Consider the following 20,026-nt stretch of genomic DNA (forward strand, 5'->3'; position numbering starts at 1 on the left):
TTCCTTTGTCTCTCATCTATTATATGTTTCAAGACTCAAACCTATAACCTCTCATTTGATATGCTAATGCACTAACCAACTAAACTACAATATTCATGTTGATGTTTATGGGCGAAAAAAACCATTCAAAGACAAATATCTCGATTTTTGAAGACTTCAAATACGCATGCATCAGTAAATAATTCAAAGCGTATCACTCGCGACAAGAACTAGTTTTCTAAGTAAATCTCATTACCTTGGAATATCCCCCTCCAAACCAAAAACGAACAATAAAAAAGGGCAAACACACACAAACACACGCACAGTATTATCATAATATGTGCGCATCTGAGTCGTTTACACAGTAGTACACTCTCCTCTTCCCTTATTTTTCTCACCTTAGTAGGGTTGCAGCAGATAAACGCCACCTCTTTCTCTCTCCTCTTTCGCAGCCTTCTAAACTACTATTCAACTTCTCTTTCTCTCTCCTCCTTCAACCATGGGCGCTTCGCTTCCTTCTAAGGAAGCTAATCTCTTCAAGCTCATCGTCGTACGTTCTCTTTCTCTCTCCTCTTTCTTTTGTGTACTTTTTAACTCCACTCTTTTTTTTTTGATCGAATTTTAATTGTTGTTTTTTGAATTGTTGTTTTTTGCGTCATTCGATTTTTTCTTAGTTTAAACCCTAGATTAGTATTCAATTGTTCCCAATTTTTGTTCTTTTACGGTTTTTCTTTAACTTTTTATTTGCTTTAGCTATGTGGTTTAATTATTGGATTTTTTTTTTATATGTTTAAGTAATGTGAATGCTGTTTGTAATTTGCTGGTTTTATTAATTTCTGTTGTTTGTCCACGTAATTGTTATAAAAATTGAAACTTGAGATTGTTTTGCTAGGTGTATATGTGATGAACAATGACAGGGTTTTTCATTTTTTCTGGCGACAAATTTGGGGGTGGTTGGGGATAGTATAGGGGTATTTTTGGGTTTTAATTGATGCAATTGTTGATCATGTTAGCTATTTTCAAGAAGCTGGAAAAGGAGGATTTTGTTTCGTTTCAATGGTGTTAGTTGTCGAATCGAATGTCGCTTGCAGCAGCAATGACAATACTTATGCTGATCAGCTGATGGCTATTCTGGGGTGTAGTTTTTTCCCAATTAAGGATTTTAAGGAACATTGTGTCTGCAGTATTAGGAGTGATACTCCTTGTGTAGCCCATCCTTTTTGTCGTAGGAGGTCACTCATGTGAGTGCAATTGTGTTGGTAATGAGGGTAATGGTCTTTACCGGTTATATGTAGTAATAGCAGATTTGACAAATGAAGCTTCACCCCTATTTTTGTTCCCTTATTATTTTCCCCTGGAAATCGACTTTTTGGCTCTGGATGTCTTGTTTCTTGATAAAAGTATGGAAGATTCTAAATATTATCTTCTGATTGTTTATGATATTTAATAATTTATTTTTGTTTTTTTTTCCAGAAATCCTATGAAACTAAGCAATATAAGAAAGGATTGAAGGCAGCAGATGCCATACTGAAAAAGTTTCCAGACCATGGAGGTATGTGAAATTTTCATGTCATCTAAGTTTTTGACACTGGTAAAGTGATTTTACCAGGCATTTATGTTTAATTTATTAGGAGATCCAGTTGACAGTGAGCATTTATTTAGGTGCTTTATTTTTGACAAATTAGCTAAGATTGCTTGCATTAAAAGCTTTATTGTTGATTTGGCTCTTCTGTTGTGTGTACTACTGATTTTTGGACTGCCAGTGTCTCCTGTTTGTAAAATCTCCTACTGAAAGGTATACTGGTTTAGACTGTTTAGTATGTACTGCAACGCCAATATATACTTATCAAAGAAACTAAAATGCATGAAGCTTTTGTGAATGTTATTATACTTAAATCCTTGCCAGGCTTTCTAGGAACTGATGAATTCCTTCACAATGGCCGCCTTCATATGAGATGCACATATTAATTGTGATCTACTATAAATTATAGGCTTTTTTTTAAGCTTCCATTGCTTGCACCAAAAATTGAATTGTCAATCCCTTATCGGGCTTTTATAATAGCTGTTTCATAAGCCACTATCCTGAGAATCCTCTCTTTTGAACGTGAGGTTGTGAAAGTTCTCTTTCTTTGGAATCTTAAGTTCAGTCTTCCTCCCAGAATTAACATTATAGTGTGAGGTTCTGTTCTTTCGAAGGCTTTGAGAACTTTTGGATATTCTTGGATCTATGTTCTTTTCACCTTTATAATCGAGAACTTCTGCTTGATTTATTTACAATCTTTTGCGCACCCCTCTTTTTCTTTTTGTCATGAAGACTGAACAGTCATAGTCTTCCAATCAGTGCCTTTTCCCTTTTTTGTTATCAACAACTAGTTCCTGATAGAATTTCTTTGAGTTGCCGGTCCAGTCATTGCAGTGGAGTGAACTTTTTTCTAGCACCCATTGGCCATTGCCTCCATGCCCTAGCATTTTGATTTCTTTCCCCTTTTGGGTTAGGTTTTCCTGTGAAGAGTCATAGTGTTCCTAATCACTTGATGCCTTTTGCCTTTTCTACCATTCACAACGTCTTCCTGGTGATTTTTTTTAGAGTTCCTATGGATTCATGGCAGAGGACTGGAATATTTTCTGGCACCCTTTGCCTCAATGCCTTAGCTTTTTGATTGCTCTCCTCCCTCTGGGAAGAGAGCACATCAATTGCTTTAGGATGTAGCTCTCCCATGCTGTATTGCATTCGTCTTCAATCTAGAGATTTGAAGTGTCACACCTTGTTTGAAAATTTTCATCCGTCTTATGTAAGTAAGGGCTTGAATTATGAGTTATGCTAGTTGCCAATACTTTGAAATGTGGTTGCTTGTATGTGAACGGGCTATGCCAATGAGTGGAAATGTGTGTGTGCTCTCATGAAGGAAGCAGTGTTACCTAGTTCGTTATATCCCCTGCTAATTGCGAATTGAGACAAGCGAATTATGGTTGGTTTTGGTTTATTTTTGGCCATTTTGCGCGAATTGCGAATTGAAAAGGCGAATTAGGTAACCTGGAAGGAAGTGAACCTCTGTTTAACATGGAATTATTCTAGCTGTTCCAGATTTCCTTCGACAAGATGCAAGCTGTTCTTTCATTAATTTTGGATAAGATTTATCATATAGTCTTTATGTGAATGTTTTGCAGAGACTCTATCCATGAAAGGGTTAACTTTGAATTGTATGGACCGTAAACCAGAAGCATATGAGCTGGTTAGGCTTGGATTAAAGGTAGCCTTCTATTTATTCTTTTGTGTGTTGTTTATTGCTTGTGCTCTTTATCCTATGGATGTTTCAAATTAATTGCATTTCTTGGTGCAGAATGATCTCAAAAGTCATGTTTGTTGGCATGTTTATGGTCTCCTATATCGCTCAGACAGGGAATACAGGGAAGCTATAAAATGCTACAGAAATGCCTTGAGGATCGATCCTGATAACATTGAAATTCTGCGAGATTTATCTCTCTTGCAGGTAATGTGCTTTTCAACTTGACCTTCATCTCATGACTTTTTTCTCAACTTGACAATTCTTGCAATGTCGCCACTCTATTGGATGTTTATGGGTCAATATGGAAAAAGTATCAGAAAATAGAGGATCTATCTATCCTGTCAACTAAATGCCTGGAAAGCATTGCATTGAAATAACTTCCGATATGCTTCATTGGCTTTCTATTTTAAGAAATCAATCAACACTTGGTTTTTTTAGCTTTTGATTGTTAGTTTTACTTTACCTGCATTCAAGGGTATAGATATACATACATGGAGCTAAAGAATTCGTCAATAGCATGAGTTATGATCAAATTAGTGGGAACATAAAGGAATAAAAAGTTTATTGGTGCTGTGTTTCTCTTGTCCTATCCAAGAAATTTGATTCATTCCTTGCCGCTTTTCTCTACAGGCTCAAATGCGCGACTTGGCTGGTTTTGTGGAAACAAGGCAGCGACTTTTGAGCTTGAAGCCCAATCATCGCATGAACTGGATCGGATTTGCAGTTTCCCACCATCTAAACTCAAAGTATATATGTGATTTTCTCTTAAGTTGATTTTCCATCTAGTTACTATTTGCAAAGTATATATCAGTACATTTGTGTATGAATTATCTTGATTTACTTGCATGATCTGATTTGTGTATGAATTTCTCTGATGTACTTGCATGATCTGGTATTGTTTATACGCTTTGTTCTATATATAAGATGTTTTTTTGTAATGAGATTTATTGGAAGTTCGTCGAACTTCAATGTATTTATTACTTATATCTCACTCCTTTGGTTGTAGTGCATTAAAAGCGATTGAAATTCTTGAGGCTTATGAAGGGACACTGGAAGATGATTATCCACCTGATAATGAGCGATGCGAGCATAGCGAAATGGTGCTGTATAAGGTACTTCAATTTATTGCTGTTACCTGTAGGTTTCTTCTTCTAGTAATTTTTTTTTCGTTCCTCTGAGAATTATATCACAAATTTTATGGAAGTTAACAGTTGCATGAGGAAGGACATACCTGGCATCTCAAAGTTAACAGTGTGCTCGGCTTTCTTTGGGGTGGGGAAGCTGTTAAGCAGGGGTCTCATTCATTTGTCTGAAATGTGAAAAGTGATCTCTGAGACATGTCTAGGCGTTTGTGCTACGACTTTTTTTCTATTCTTTTGGGGTTGAAACCTGATGGAGCCATGGGTATTTAATATATAGTGCTAACCTGTAAGTTATTTCATCTTTCCTTGGGTACCCTAATCCTTTAAGTTGACTATACACCTTTTTCTTCTGGGGCAGGGGGATTAGACTGAATGTCTCTAGCAAAGGACTATAACCAATGGTTATTCATGCTTATCTTTCTTGCTTTTGACATGCTTGGCAAATCTGCACTCAGACCTTTCATCTATCTTGCTGTGCTCATGTTGTTTCCATAGGGTGTGATTCTTTTTTAAAATAGCAAGCCTGGGGATGACTTAATATAATCTTAATAGAATTTGTAATCGAGTCCATCACTTTTGGCGAGGGTGGATAAACATAGCTTCACAGAAAAGGAACTCTTTATATTGATGTGATTGTGAAAGTAATTTGTAAGTGAACATAACTGTAGTCTCAAGCATTGAGCGTTTTCCATTATTTACATGAAACTTGTGTCTTCCTTGAGCTTTTCTTTTCCTCAGGATATATAATGATTTTTGCGCTGATGCTCTTATTTGTGGTGCTGCCGAGTCTGAAGATTTTGATCTAATCAGAAACTAATTGTCCCTCGCTTTTAAGGGAATTGATTTCTTTTGGCTATATCCCAAAACCTTTTGTATTTCAGGTTCACCAGTTCTTTTTTATCCATGCCTTCTCTTGATTCAACTAGAAGGATATCTAGAATAGCAAAAGCGTCTGTCGTCCTTTATGACTTGTTTACTTTTACAAGGTGTTAGTGGTTTTTTTGCTTAGAAAGAAAGATAATATAGCATAGTGCAGCGATCTCAACATATGCATATATGCCATCCTGATTTTCCTAATATGATCCTTTCTTAACTCCCAAGTCCCAATGCTCTGACCGACTGACCCATATAATAAACCCTGGTCTAATTGCCGTTCTATAGAATTTCTCCTTTGATCTTAGAGGTACACTATGTTCACACAGTATCCCAGCTCGTCTCCATTTGAGTACCTGACTTTATCCTATGAGCCACAATTTGGTCAATATCACTTTTTCTTCGTAGAATCGACCAAGGTATTTAAATCACTCACTGTGGAACATCTATTATTTCAAAACCGTGAGTGAGCATGTTTCTTGACCCTGTGTTGCTGATCTGTTTTTGAGGATAACATTTTGACTTTAGTAGTACTGTCTTGAAGGAGTTTGTAGTATTTACTATTGAGAATAGCAAATTAATCATGAAATGGTTGAGTGTCTGAACTGAACTCTGAAGTCTTACACTACTATATAGTGGAATATATCATAAGATAGTCTCTTTAATATTTTAGGTTTCCTCTTAACAACAAGATTGTCTCTTTAAGCTTTTGTTGATTTCGATAGAGTAGTTTACGGATGAACTATTGACTCTTGGTTCACAAACTTTAAAATCGAGCTTTGTCAAATTGAACATAAAATATGCTCTTAAGTTTTATTGAACGGGTTTGAAAATCTTGTAGCAAAGCTTCCTCGAAAATCATTACCCCAAAAGCTCACATGTTTATTTGCTTTGGCGCCTTGGCGGGGAAAACATTTATGATATCTCTTATCAATTTACACTTAAATGATTACATCAGTTGACCCCATTATGTTCGAACTCCTGAATTAGGAAAAGAAGAATAAAGGTGCCTTCTCGTGACCCAAAATTGTTTGAACTAACTAGACCTTATTGGACTTCATTTGTCCTAATTTCACCTTATGTTTACACTAGTTGAACCTAATTCAACTTTGATTAGACTCGAAACTTATTGTTTTTAAGGCGAAGAGAACGCACTACACACCCTAAGTAAAATGAAACTCTAATAGTAGAACTTAACAGAATTAAGAAAATGTGCATCCAATATAGATTCATTTTAAGAATTTATGTAAAATATTTTAGGATTACTAAACAAAGGTAAATGCTACCAGCCATTTTCTAATTTATATTGCAAACCCACTAGTAATTGAAATACTGACAAGCTAAGGAAATATTGCCTTCTTCTACATGAAAATAGCTGCTGCCATCTTATGATATTCTCCATTACTCCCTCCATCCCCCTACTAGACTTCCCATTTCTCCTTTTCACATTTGCCAATGCACGTTTTGTATTATTAGTATCTTTAATACATATTAGTAAAAGGTATAAAAGGTTGATCTCCGTAATGTACTCAATGAGATGAATAAAATAAGACCCCACATGACTATGTTTTTCCTATATTTGGAATTTTTTTTGGAAGATTTACTCATGAGTAGTGCAAAAATTAGCTATGGGAAGTCTGTTGCGGGACGGAGGGAGTATTTTATAAGCATTAGTAACTCCGATATGAATAAAATGTCCATGTGATTATGTGCCAAGTCCCCGACCCTTGTGCTGCCAATTAAGCTTGGTGCAGACCTCTATTATATACCCAGGTTAATGATGCGTAATTTTTCTACAAAGTTCAATCAACGACATGCATTATGTGAAACAGTAGCTCCACCAAAATGATAATTAGCCCATAAAATAATAGCAAATGCAACTATGATTTGGATGAATTAGCTGGACTGTTTAAGTCACTTGTAGGAAAGCAGTAGCAACTCCCCCTTAGCACCTTGTTTTACTATCGGAAGGCTTACCTTGAGACAGAGGAGCTGCTGACCAAGAGGAGAGTCTTGAAGGAAAGACTTTCTTTGATTTTTTCCTTCCAAGCCTGTCCTTCCGGGCCTTTCAAGGGTCTATTACTGAGTGAGGTAGCAAATGGGTCTGATATCCCCCCTCTTACTTTAGGCATAAAAATCCTCATATCCAGAAAGAGCCATAACTCTGCACCTCTCAACAATCTAGGACATAAAACAGCTGATGTCGGCTATTCACTGCCACATCAGTGCCATTCTCTCTTGTCAATGATTGATGTGGATGAAGATTTCATCTGCAGTTATTCATTTTTAGTTATATTTTTGGGACGCAATTGTGTTCCACATTTCTACTGGCATTGCATTAGCTATTTGAAGGCTTTAAGTGCAAGACAGATTTATTTTTAGATCTTTGCTTTCTCTTTGGACTTTGGAGAGGAATATGGGCAGCCTTGTAGTTTTTTTTACAATCTCTTCATCTTATGACTCAAATGTAGAGATAGCTGAGTTGATGTCTAGATGAAGAGAAGGACCCCTTTACTTCGATTTTTGTTGATCCCCCGTCCAGCATTACATCTCTGTTGGAGATTCATATCTTAATGGTACTTTCACTTAATCAAAATTTTCTTAGTCCACAGACCATAATTCACTTAATGTTTTACCTCCTTATGTAAGTGCTTCTGTTGCTTTGCCCCTTTGTTGTCTGCCATTATTTCTTTTTTTAAGGGGAAATATCTGCCATTATTTCTGTGCTCTTGTCTTGGTAAACCATGAGGTTCATTAAACTTATGTTTTCATTCTTCAGGTGTCTTTGTTGGAAGAATGTGGATCCTTGGAGAAGGCTCTTGAGGAGTTACAGCGGAAGCAACCCAAAATTGTGAGATGAAAATATCTTATGACTTGTGCCCTAGGCACCTATTTCTTGAGTCAATAGGTTTTGAATTTCATTTTCATTTTGGGTTTAGGTTGATAGATTATCTTACAAAGAGCAGGAGGTTTCTCTTTTGGCGAAACTTAATCGCCTGGAAGAAGCTGCTAAATTATACAGGATACTGCTTTCCATGAATCCTGACAATTACAGGTGATTGTTTTTATATTCTCTTGTTTGCTAGCGAAGCCTATATGCGTATATTTTGGTGGAATTGCAAATATGTCAGGGGATCGGCTTGCAGGATTTGTGTCATTGTGTGTGGACTCTCACTTTTTTGTTTTGAGTTTTGGAAATGCTCGCTCAATTGTGCATAGTGAAATTAGTGCTTAAAAGAGTGGTGTTAGAATGTATTTTTATTATTCTGTTCCTGTTCACCCCCACTGCAGTTTTCTGGAATGTTGGGTTGGGCCTATCTTGTCCTCTCTCTCTTCTTTGAGTAAAATATTCTCCTTGCCCTTGTGTAGATACTATGAAGGGTTGCAAAGATGTCTTGGACTGTATTCTGAAATAGGGCAATACTCTGCTGATGAGATAGTGCAACTTGACGCCTTATATCAATCATTGCAGCAAGAATATAAATGGTCATCCGCTGCTAAGGTTGGATCACGATCAGTATTATAATGCTAAATTCAATGCTTGATTCTTGTTCTCAATTTGATTCACTAAGCAAATATGATGTTCCTTAATTATGTCCCTCAATTTTGATCGCGTTATATGTGTGTCACCCATGGCTAATGCTGTGTTCTTTTCTTTTTACTTTTATTGTTATTTTTCATCCTTGTGTTACATTATGGCATATCTGTTGGATGGATTCCCATATGCTCTGGATTGTTTTTATCCTTCATTTTAGTGTATCCCATCAACTGGCCACCCCCTTGTTTAATAACCTTTTTTAATCTCCTTTTTCCTGTTTTACCTATTTTTCTATACTAGCGAATTCCACTTGATTTTCTACAAGGGGATAAGTTTCAAGAAGCTGCAGACAACTATATCCGGCCTTTGCTAACCAAGGTATAATGGTCCCTGTTACTACATATATCTGATTTATCAGTCTTGTCAAATTAATTCATGCTTGCTATTTGATGCTTGCAGGGAGTTCCGTCTTTATTTTCAGATCTGTCTCCACTGTATGATCAACCTGGAAAGGTCAGTGTGCTTTATATTTTCAATAATGTGGAATAAAGCAGTTATAAATTTGGTTGACATTCGCTGTTTGGTTTTGAACTTTTATCCTTGTCCTATACTTTGTTTTTGTTGGTTTTACCATTTCTTTTGTATTTCTTATCTTGCTCTTTTTTCTTTTTAACAGGCAGACATTCTTGAAAAGTTGATATTTGACTTGGAGAGTTCGATCAGGAAAACAGGAGGTTATCCTGGGAGGTAAAGTTGACTACTTGATTTTTATGCCGGTTGTTATAGATAAAGATGCATCTGCCATGTTCTCAGGCTAGGTGTGATCTTGAAACTGTAGGTTACATATGTCATAAGGTGGTAATGTCTTGTAATGTGGTGCTTTCATGAATGTGATGTACATTACATGTTTTCCATTAGGTTTTTAGCTAGTTGAATGCCTGCATGTTTCAGTACACATATAAAGCTTTTAGGATCTGTTGGGATTTGAGGGACAATAGTTTTAGAAAAAATTGGATACTGCTTATACATTATGGGATCTTGGTGTATATTTATTGATAGTATAGCTGTGTCTATGCTCTTATTTTCTCACTGCCATGGTCAAGAGTTCCTATACCCTGTACTGGGTAGTGCTGTCTCATCAATAGTTTCCTTGTTCAAATTTATTTGTCTCCTATTTTTGCGGAGTTCCGTTGGCAGAATTCAGAACCGTGTGGTTATGTTGGTTGTCTTTTGTAGCCAAGCTTATCTCTGCCTGTTCGTAATGCCTCAATGAACTGAATTTGGAACTCTACTCGCAGTTTTAGAGGCAGACTACTTTTAGTTGCATACTTCTACTTGCTAACATCCCCTTATTTCTTAGAGGGGGATTAATATGGAACTTCAAAAGACCTGGTTTTCAAATGGACCTGAAATCAACAGCTGACACAAAAAGTTGTAGAAATCCTGTTTTGATGACTCAAAATCAATATCAACCTATTCAAAATTGTGCTGATTTGCGAGGTCCTTTTATGGAACCCCTCCAATGTGTTGATGAGCAAAATAGCAATTACTATACCAGTTGTATATGAGAGTTATGCTGGCATTGCATGACCCGTTGAGGACACAAAGCATTGTCCTCATGTCGTCACTTATGCTCTAACTCAAGAATACCCTATGCCCCACCAGGAGCATTTTAGAAATGTCATTTTCTAGTAAACCAAAGTTGCCCTTTATGATTTTTTTTTTTTTTGGAGATGTAGTATACATCAGTTGTATAAAGCTCAAGCCTTTTCTACTAAACCAAAGTTGCTCTTTTCATCTCTCTTTCCATGTTACCAGATAAGTTCACATGGTAGGTGAACATTAACCTAAAGAGTCCTTGATATCTAATCTTTGCCATCATCGAATGAAAATGATAGCTTTTAAAAATGTTATTTAATGTGAAAAGAGATTGTCTTTGACTCCTAGTGTTGATTTGCCTTCTTAATTCTTATTGCGTTTCTTGCTTATAGATCCCTTCAGAAGCCTGAGAGCCTCTTTACTGTTGCTTGTCTCTGGTTGCCATGGTCCGAAAACAAGGGTTGGTGATGGTTGTGGAAACGGTTGCGGTTCAGCATGGACCGCATGGTTTATCATACTGTTATTTGCACTATATATCATAAAGTGAACTTAGCATTTATCTTTTCCCCTATAAAACCACCATAGATCCTATGATTATTGTTTGTTCCCCTTTCTTCTCTCTATCTATATCTTTTTGTGTTGATTCATATCATTATTGGAGGGAGGTGTGGGGAGCAGTGGGAATATTTAGGGGAAAAAGTTCTGAAAAGTAGCGTCTTGATATCGGAAATGCGAGCAAAATTGCCTTGTCACGGTTGGTTGGGGTGAAATTTCGGCTTATTTAAATTCACTGGTTTGAAATGGTTAAATTCGGTTTGCCAAAGTTGAATACCATTCCAATACCGGCGAACTAAATTGATTCACATTACCGGTTTGTGGTACTGTAGTTATCAGGATGTTATGTCTCTAATCACAAATATAAGAGCAATCGATTATTGATTAATTTTTGTGATATCTTAGACTTAAGAGTGGGTAGGGGATTGACTTTATTCTGTTAAATTAATATTTGTAAAAAGATAGAGTGGGCAGTGTGGCTGAGGCCATGCAAGTTTTGTAGAGCAATATATTTTCCGATGATACTAGAGGATAGTGAAGCATGCTATAGTGGGTCTGCATATAAGATCTGGGATATTGTACAATGTGCATGAAGGCAAATGGAGGCTTTCAATGAAAATTATGGCGGTGTCAATTTATTTTGTACAAGATTTATGGTTGCTTGTGTTTATTTCACTGTAGATATTGTTTCTTTTCTTATTTTCTCGGTTTCATTTTGACTGCTGAAAACTTGTAACCTTTTTGCCTGTTGCAGAACCGAAAAAGAGCCTCCTTCTACCCTATTGTGGACCATGTTTTTAGTAGCACAGGTCTGTTTTTCTAACATATGATTATGTATACACTATCAAGATATATGCTTTTGACTTTTTCTGAAAGTTTGTTTGCTTCTCTACACTTTTGCTTTTTCAGCATTACGATAGGCGTAGTCAGTACAGCAATGCTCTTGAAAAAATTGATGAAGCTATAAATCACACTCCTACTGTGATTGACTTGTACTCTGCTAAGGTTTGTATTCCTTCAGATATTTGAGGAATTCTCGAATTTGTCTTGTGCAAGCTAGTTTGTGAATCTATCACATAATGCTGTTTGTGGAACTGAACAGTGGACCACCTTTGTTCTTTGCAATCTGAACTCCTTCATTGGTGCTAAAGACCTTTTACAATGTTATTGCAGAGCCGAATCTTGAAGCATGCTGGTGACTTGAAGGCCGCTGCTGCTTTGGCAGATGAAGCTCGATGCATGGATCTTGCTGATCGCTACATAAATAGTGAATGTGTCAAGCGTATGCTGCAAGCTGATCAGGTCGGGCAATTCTTTCTTCTATTCTTAACTTGTTTGCACATAGTGTGTTGCTTCTATGTGTTGATTTTCTTTATTTGACTTCTATGCAGGTAACTTTAGCTGAAAAAACAGCTGTCTTGTTCACAAAAGATGGTGATCAGCACAACAATTTGTACGACATGCAGTGCATGTGGTATGTATTTGATTTGCATTGAGTATCTACAATGCAATACATACATATAAGAAAGATTTTTATTGTGCTTCTGATGGTATGAAAGGTATGAGCTCGCATCTGGTGAAAGCTACTTTAGGCAAGGTGATCTTGGACGTTCATTAAAAAAGTTCTTAGCCGTGGAGAAGCATTATGCTGATATAACTGAAGATCAATTTGATTTCCACTCATACTGTTTAAGAAAAATGACCTTGAGAACGTATGTGGAAATGCTGAAGTTCCAGGATCGTTTGCATTCACACTCGTACTTCCAGAAAGCTGCATCTGGGGCAATCAGGTGAATCCTTCTCTCCCCCTAATATTATGGTGATGATCCGTGCATTGTTCTGTATATTTATTATTCAAGTCAATTGCTATTTTCAACTGTTTCTAATTTGGAGTCATATCTTAGTTTTCTCACTTTATATCTCAATGAAAATTTGTCTAAAATATTTAAAGATCTCAGGTAAGATATTACTTTCTTTGTTATTCCTTTTTTGTAAAGTTGCAATGCTTCCCATTTTAGGAAGTTGCATAATACTTGTAACATTGACATTTTTGGTAGTACATTCTCTCTTCCTCTCTCCTAGCAAATGGTGTCCTTTTTTTTCAATCTCTCTCCCCATCTTTCTTCTCTCCTAAATTCTTGTGCCATGCTCCAATGTTGCAACTTGCAAGTAAAAAAAGAGGAAGTTTGCTATTAAAAGCTGGCTAGAACATCCAGCTAGAACTTACAGAAACAGTAAAAATTTCAAAACTTCTCCAGTTCTGCAATGTCTTCTAACAACAGCAACCTTAGCTATAAGTGGTGCAATATCTAGAGAGTCCGTGACCCAATATGTCTGCCATTGATACTACACAAGGTTTGAGGCGAAGGTGAGCGCGTGGAGGTACACTTTTGCTTAAAATATATCTGATATACTTGTAAATAATTTATTGAGACAAAATTCCATTAATTTGCCCAAAATCCAAAGACAAATTGGTACAGCCAAAATGTATAGCCAATAGCCCAATAGCTCCAATAGGCTGATATTTGAAATGAAAAGAATACTAGATATAAAAGCCTTTCTGGAGAATAAAACGAGAAAAAGTGACAGCTAAAAGGTATTTGTGGTCCACAAAATTCCCATAGAGGACACCTTATACAGAGAGAGGAACGAGATGTAGAGTTCAGAGATTTCTTCAAGTGAGTTGTTGGAGAAGATGCTGTCGCCTCTGGCTGCTGGAGCATAGGCATTCTTTTCAAAAATATAGACTGCAGCTTTTAATCTGTTCAAATGTTGAAATTTAGGTAAAATATCTTCAGAAATTATGTTTATAAACCTTCGTCGTGTAGCATAATGTATATGTTCAATTGTATGGTTCACTTACTCTTCTGTATTTTGTGTACTATAGGGTTTAATTGTATTTTGCGTATTTGCATATGTTCAATCTTGTAACTTTATTGCTGCTACTGCATAGGAGTGTCATATCTTAGTAGTTCAGCATTGTAGATGTTCATCCGATGGTAAAATTATTAGTGTGTAAGAGATGGCTCAGTGTATCCTAACATTTATTTTTTTCTTTGGCATTCATTAAGATGTGTACTAAAATGTAGCTTATCTTGTTCCTGCCACCTATTCTAGTTTTGTGTTTGTAATGTCCTTTTTATGTTTTAGTTTTCCAAGTTTTTGCTCAAAAATATGCTTGTCAAGGTTGATTTTCTACTGTGTATTTATTTATGTTTTTTTTCCTTTGTTGCTGATTGTCTATATCTGGCTTCAGGTGCTATATTAAGTTGTTTGACGCCCCTTCCAAGTCAGAAACTGAAGACGATGAGGAGATGTCGAAGTTGCTTCCTTCACAGAAAAAGAAATTGAGGCAAAGGCAGAGGAAGGCAGAAGCACGGGCTAAGAAAGTACAGTTTGTCTTCATATGTTTGCTGATCATTATAGCTCATCAAATGTTTACTAATTTCTGTGTGATTCCAGGAAGCAGAAAGTAAAAACGAGGAAACAACTACAAGCAATGTTTCTAAATCTGGGAAACGACAGGTCAAAGCTGTGGATCCTGACCCTCATGGAGAAAAACTGTTGCAGGTTCTTTTTTTTTTTTTTTTTGTACGTTTATCCTGTCATTTAAATGAATTTAAATTATATTACCTTATCATGGAACAATTTGCTCTTGTAGGTTGAGGACCCAATGATGGAAGCTACAAAGTATTTGAAATTGCTGCAGAAAAATTCAGCCGATTCCTTAGAAACACATTTGCTCTCTTTTGAAGTAAATATGAGAAAGCAGAAGGTTCTACTTGCGTTTCAGGTAATTGGTCTGCCTAATGAACTCAAAAATTCCAATAGGACAACTGTAAATTTGTAATTTCATAATTGGCTTTTTTATTTGGAAATGTCACTGTAAATTGTAATTCCTTTCATTTGAGTGCATGCACTCATTCATTTGTTGTTACTACATAAAACACTATATGTCTTGCTCTCTAATTTACATTTATTTCGCATGAAGGCTGTGAAGAATTTATTGAGGTTGGATGCCGAAAATCCAGATTCACATCGCTGTTTGGTACACTATCCTCTCTTTTTGTCAAACTTGAGTTAAATTCTTGAGGGTTTCTATAATAGTTTAGCTAGTATACCATAATTTGGTTTGTGTCATTGGCCGTCTTTGCACTACATTTATTATTAAGAGTAGGTGAGTGCTGATTTTTTTTCCATTGACTGCAGATAAGATTCTTTAATAAGGTGAGCTCTATGCCTGCTCCTGTCTCTGATGCTGAGAGGCTTGTCTGGAACGTCATTGAAGCAGAGCGTCTATCTATCAGGTTTTCTAGTTTTCTGTACAGCAATAGACAATTATTTGGATTCATCCGGTTTATTTAATCTAATCGTTTCTTATTCCTTTCTATATACAGTCAAGTGAATGAAAAATCATTAATGGATGCAAACATGTCGTTCCTGAAGAAGCATGAAGGTCTCATATGGAAATTCATTGGTCTCATTTTATTTTTTGTCGTGTTCTATCGACAATGCTGACTATTTTTGTTTGTTATATCTCTGCAGACTCCTTGATGCACAGAACAGCAGTTGCAGAAATGCTCCATCTTTTGGAGCCAAATAAGAAGTCTGAGGCTGTCAAATTGATTGAGGAATCATCTAATAACATGTCGATGTAATATACTCTCATCTTTAGGTCTCCCCCTTGTCTGTTATGATGTTCTTGCTGTACAACATATACCATTTATCAAACTTCCTGAGTTATGTGTTGGAACTTTCTACAGAAATGATGGCCCTGTCACACAGTGGAAGCTTATGGACTGTATTGCAGTTCACAAAGTCTTAGAAAATGGTTTGGTTGATAAGGATGCATCAACTAGTAAGTTTGTTGTGACCTTTCCTTTTTGATCTCCTGCATCGACATAGTTGTGCATCATACGTAGTGCTGGAGTATTAATTGTGTGTCTTGTATATGCAAACAATTTTTGAAGTAGTTTGTTCAAATTCTGACAAGTTTTTCATGTCTTCCAAAACATGTTCAATTTTTCACGTCAATAATTTATCGGTTATATCTTAAGGATACTCGCAATTATGGCATATAAATGTCCATTTATATAAACCAACTTCCTATCCTGGTCCCACTAGAATCAGGATACACGATATTACTAGGATATGATTTAGGAGATGCCAACCTAATAAGAAATATATTTTTGCAGTTAATACAGTATATCCCTGAAGTGCAACACATAGTGTATAATGTATATGTCCATAATCCTAAAATAACGTCGATTAATGTTATTAAAACTAACGCGAACCATCAAAGTACTCTGAACGTGTTGCATCAACGAGCTTGAGAAATCATGGGCTGCAAATATGAAATATCCAATTGGCAATCAAACTCTAAAATGCTATGAATTCACTATGAATCTTATAATCACGGCTTTCAGTTTCCACTATCCCATGTTGGGTTATTTCTCACGATATCTGTAACCTAGCTGATCATATTGTGAGTTAGATGTATGCCTTTTTCTGGGTAAACTTGGATCGTTACTGTCGTAATTTTTGTTTCCTTCAGATCATTTAATCTTCAACATGGTAATATGAATCTTGCAGGATGGAAGACCCGATGTGCTGAATATTTCCCTAATTCAGTGTATTTTGAAGGGAGCCGGAGCTCTGCTGTCTCGAATGCCTATCTGAATTCTGCAATCCAAAATTCTGAAAACGGTGCTGCAGATCATCCAGAGATTATTGGATCAGTTGGATCAAACGGGAAACTGGAATCATTTAAAGACCTCCAGATTTAACATACTGACTTCTGCTCAGCAGACTGATCTACGAGTATAGGACATGCCTATTTAAACATGACAAGGTCAGAAAGTCGCAGAGAGAAGGGATTGATTGTGATACTGTCGAGTCAAGGCAATCTTTATCCCGGATGATATGCAAGTCATACTTAAGTTATCGAACTCAGAAGCCGCAGGTTCTATTGTGCAAGTTTTGGTCCCCACGATTCACGATTATCTATATGCCTTGCAAATGTGTATAATTAGATCCATTATGATTAGTATTTTTTTTCTTAATTTTTCCCCACCTCAGCGCTTACAGTGAGATCCTTGCTTTGGGTTGTGATAATGGTTGGGTCGCATACTCTGCATTTGGAGTTTGATTCTTCTTTCCAAGGAACCCGGACGGATAACAGAAGTTTTTGAACTACAGGGTTCCGTTTTGTGATCTTAAAAATGTGGTGCTCCAAATTGTTGTATTTCTTTTTGAGATTTTTTTGAAATTGTCTTGTATAAACGCCATATTTCATGGGAAAATTTTGGTCAATACTATAATTTAAGTAGGGTTCATGTCTTTTTGGATCGTTGCTACTCTTGATTAGTTCATTGATCTTTATAAGCTATTACTAGATGCCAAACCTTTACAAGGGCTAATATAAAATAGTTTGCTTGTTGAGTTTCCTAAATATGGTCTAATTGCTTTTTTAACTACTTGAGGATTGGAAAATAAAACAAAATCTAACATGTTTTTCTGTAAAAATTCCGAAATACCTAAATTTTCCAAAATTTACATATATATCAGTCAAGAGGGAAAGTAATGGTTTCTCCTTTAAATTTACATATTTAACCCTCTACAATATAAAGATATTATACACATAACCATACCAAAAAAACTTTAACCAAATCTTTATTAAATCTAATCAACTCATATAATTGTCAATCACATAAACTTGTTAATAAAACAGATTCAATCAAACTAAATTTAGATCCAATCAACTAAAATAATCGTAATTATGAACTAACCAAAATTTAATAACACAGACAATAAAAAAAAACTATGGCGTTCTCATTACAATGATAACTCATACACAAGATTAATTACAAATACAAACATAAAAAAAAAATTCAGTTTCTTCATTACCTAGATATACAATTTCATCACTTATAGACTTATAGTTACTTTGAAATGTTTTTAGATACTATTTTTAAGTATTTAAATAATTTTTACTCACTCACCAATTGAAAGTGAATCTAGATACGTGCTTTCATAATTTACTTTTTTTCATTTCTTTTAATACCGAGTAATAGTTATGTCTAAAATGTCATCGCACGCATAACGTGCAGAAAAAACTAGTATATGTAAAAGTCACGCTTTTAGACGTCCACGAGACCCATGCACCGAATGCCGTGGGATGCCTCGAGGGACATGGGATGGTATATTAAGGATCCCATGTCCCCTCGAGCCATACCACGGTATTCAGTGCACGGGTCCCGATGACGTCTAAAACCGTGACTTATAGCCTTCAATTTTGAACGTTTTAAAGCTGTTTCGGGTCCGGTCATATTTTTCGCCAAAAACATTCTTATGAGTGTGGCACGACTTAAGATGCATCCTGGACGCTTGGCACTATATGAATTGCCCCAGAATGCCTCCAAACTACTCATTTATGATTTTGTGGTGCAGCCACGGAATGACTCTGAAACGGTCGTAAAAGTTGTTCTAATACCCGTTCAAAGTCGTGGAAGTCACTAATATACCATCCCATGTACCCTCGAGGCATACCACAATATTCAGTGCACGGGTCTCGGGGAAGTCTAAAACCGTGACTTATAGCCTTCAATTTTGACCGTTTTAGGGCTACTCCGGGCCTGGTCATATCGTCGAAAACCTTCCTATGTGTGTGACACAACTTAAAATGAATCCCGGACGCTTCGCACCATATGAATTACCCCAAAATTCCAAACTATCCATTTATGATTTTGTGGTGCAACAACGGAATGGCTCCGAAAAGTTCGTAAAAGTCGTTCTTATACCCGTTCAAAGTTTGGGAAATCCCTAATATACCATCCCATGTACCCTCGAGGCATACCATGGTATTCGGTGCACGGGTCCCGGGGAAGTCTAAAACCGTGACTTATAGCCTTCAATTTTGCCCGTTTTAGACCTCCTCTGTGCCCGGTTATATTTTTCGCCGAAAACCTTCCTATGGAGTGTCGCACGACCTATAATGCATCCCGCATGTTTCGCACCATATCAATTGTCCCAGAATGCCACCAAACCACCAATTTAATATTTTGTGGTGCACCGAATGAATGGCTCCGAAACGGTCGTAAAAGTTGTTCTTATTCCCGTTCAAAGTTGTGGAAGTCCTTAATATATCATTCAATGTCCCCTCGAGGCATCATACAGCATTCGGTGCACGCGTGGCGGCCGACGACGTCTAAAATCGTGACTTATAACCTTCAATTTTGACAGTTTTATGGCTTCTCCGGTCCTGTCAAATTTTTTGCCGAAAACCTTCCTATGTGTTGCGGCAAGATTTATAATACATCCCGGGTGCTTCCCACCATCTGAATTGGCCCACAATTAGGGATGGCAATGGGCAGGGTCTGGGTAGGGTAAGGCTAGACCCATACCCATACCCTAATTTTTGGTTGTAGACCCATACCTTACCCATACCCATAGGGTATTTTTTTTAGGACCCTTACCCATACCCGTAGGGTCTGATAGAGTCTGGGTAGGGTCTAGGGTCTAAAATGGGTCCAACACAAAAAAAAAATTCCGCGTACATTATCACATGTATATATAATCGTTAAGCACAATTTTATATATTAATTTTGCAATTAGCTTCTACTAGTTCTACACTTCTACTTCATTATATTATTTATATAGTGAGAATTCAGAACTTTACCTGGCTTGGCTATTCGGCTAACAATAATTGAATGGTCACCGGTGGAGAGTGATTAGAGACAGAGAGTAGACTAAGAGAGTAAGAGTAGTGCGTGAGAGAGAGATGGTGAGTCTGCTAGACGTGAGATTTGCGGCTAGTAAGTGAGGGAGGGTAAGGGTTTTAATTTATAGGAAGTCTGCTGGAAGTTAGATGTTCATGTTTATATCTATATTTATTTTAATTTTAAAAAATAAAAAAATATATATTTTATTTAGATGGGTCTATGGGTAGGGTCTGGGTATTTGAGAAGTGGACCCATACCCTACCCTTACCCGATAGGATCAAGACCCATACCCTACCCTTACCCATAGGGTCCAAAAAATTAAGACCCATACCC

At 36.6% G+C, this 20,026-nt stretch overlaps 1 protein-coding gene across 1 annotated transcript; it reads left to right on the top strand.

The window, feature by feature from the left end:
* The first annotated feature begins 298 nt into the window (after positions 1-298).
* Positions 299-17,312, top strand: LOC104904650 (N-terminal acetyltransferase A complex auxiliary subunit NAA15). The gene is made up of 26 exons (XM_010692967.3): positions 299-529; positions 1,453-1,531; positions 3,148-3,230; positions 3,321-3,470; positions 3,897-4,012; positions 4,273-4,378; positions 8,061-8,132; positions 8,221-8,336; positions 8,651-8,783; positions 9,120-9,197; positions 9,279-9,332; positions 9,496-9,566; positions 11,728-11,782; positions 11,883-11,978; positions 12,147-12,275; positions 12,365-12,447; positions 12,533-12,763; positions 14,230-14,362; positions 14,436-14,543; positions 14,635-14,766; positions 14,965-15,021; positions 15,183-15,280; positions 15,371-15,429; positions 15,519-15,627; positions 15,737-15,831; positions 16,566-17,312. The coding sequence occupies exons 1-26, from the start codon at positions 479-481 to the stop codon at positions 16,757-16,759; spliced, it is 2,688 nt and encodes an 895-aa protein (XP_010691269.2). The 5' UTR covers positions 299-478; the 3' UTR covers positions 16,760-17,312.
* Positions 17,313-20,026: the final 2,714 nt, after the last annotated feature.

The sequence above is a fragment of the Beta vulgaris genome, chromosome 9 (assembly GCF_026745355.1).
Source record: "Beta vulgaris subsp. vulgaris cultivar EL10 chromosome 9, EL10.2, whole genome shotgun sequence".
Taxonomy (NCBI): domain Eukaryota; kingdom Viridiplantae; phylum Streptophyta; class Magnoliopsida; order Caryophyllales; family Amaranthaceae; genus Beta; species Beta vulgaris.

Bases quoted from the DNA above. Each gene is read 5' to 3' on its own strand.
- LOC104904650 (XM_010692967.3), top strand. From the start codon at position 479: ATGGGCGCTTCGCTTCCTTCTAAGGAAGCTAATCTCTTCAAGCTCATC. The intron at 8,337-8,650 runs GTGATTGTTTTT...GCCCTTGTGTAG, and splicing joins ATGAATCCTGACAATTACAG to ATACTATGAAGGGTTGCAAA. The intron at 15,832-16,565 runs GTAAGTTTGTTG...TGAATCTTGCAG, and splicing joins TGATAAGGATGCATCAACTA to GATGGAAGACCCGATGTGCT.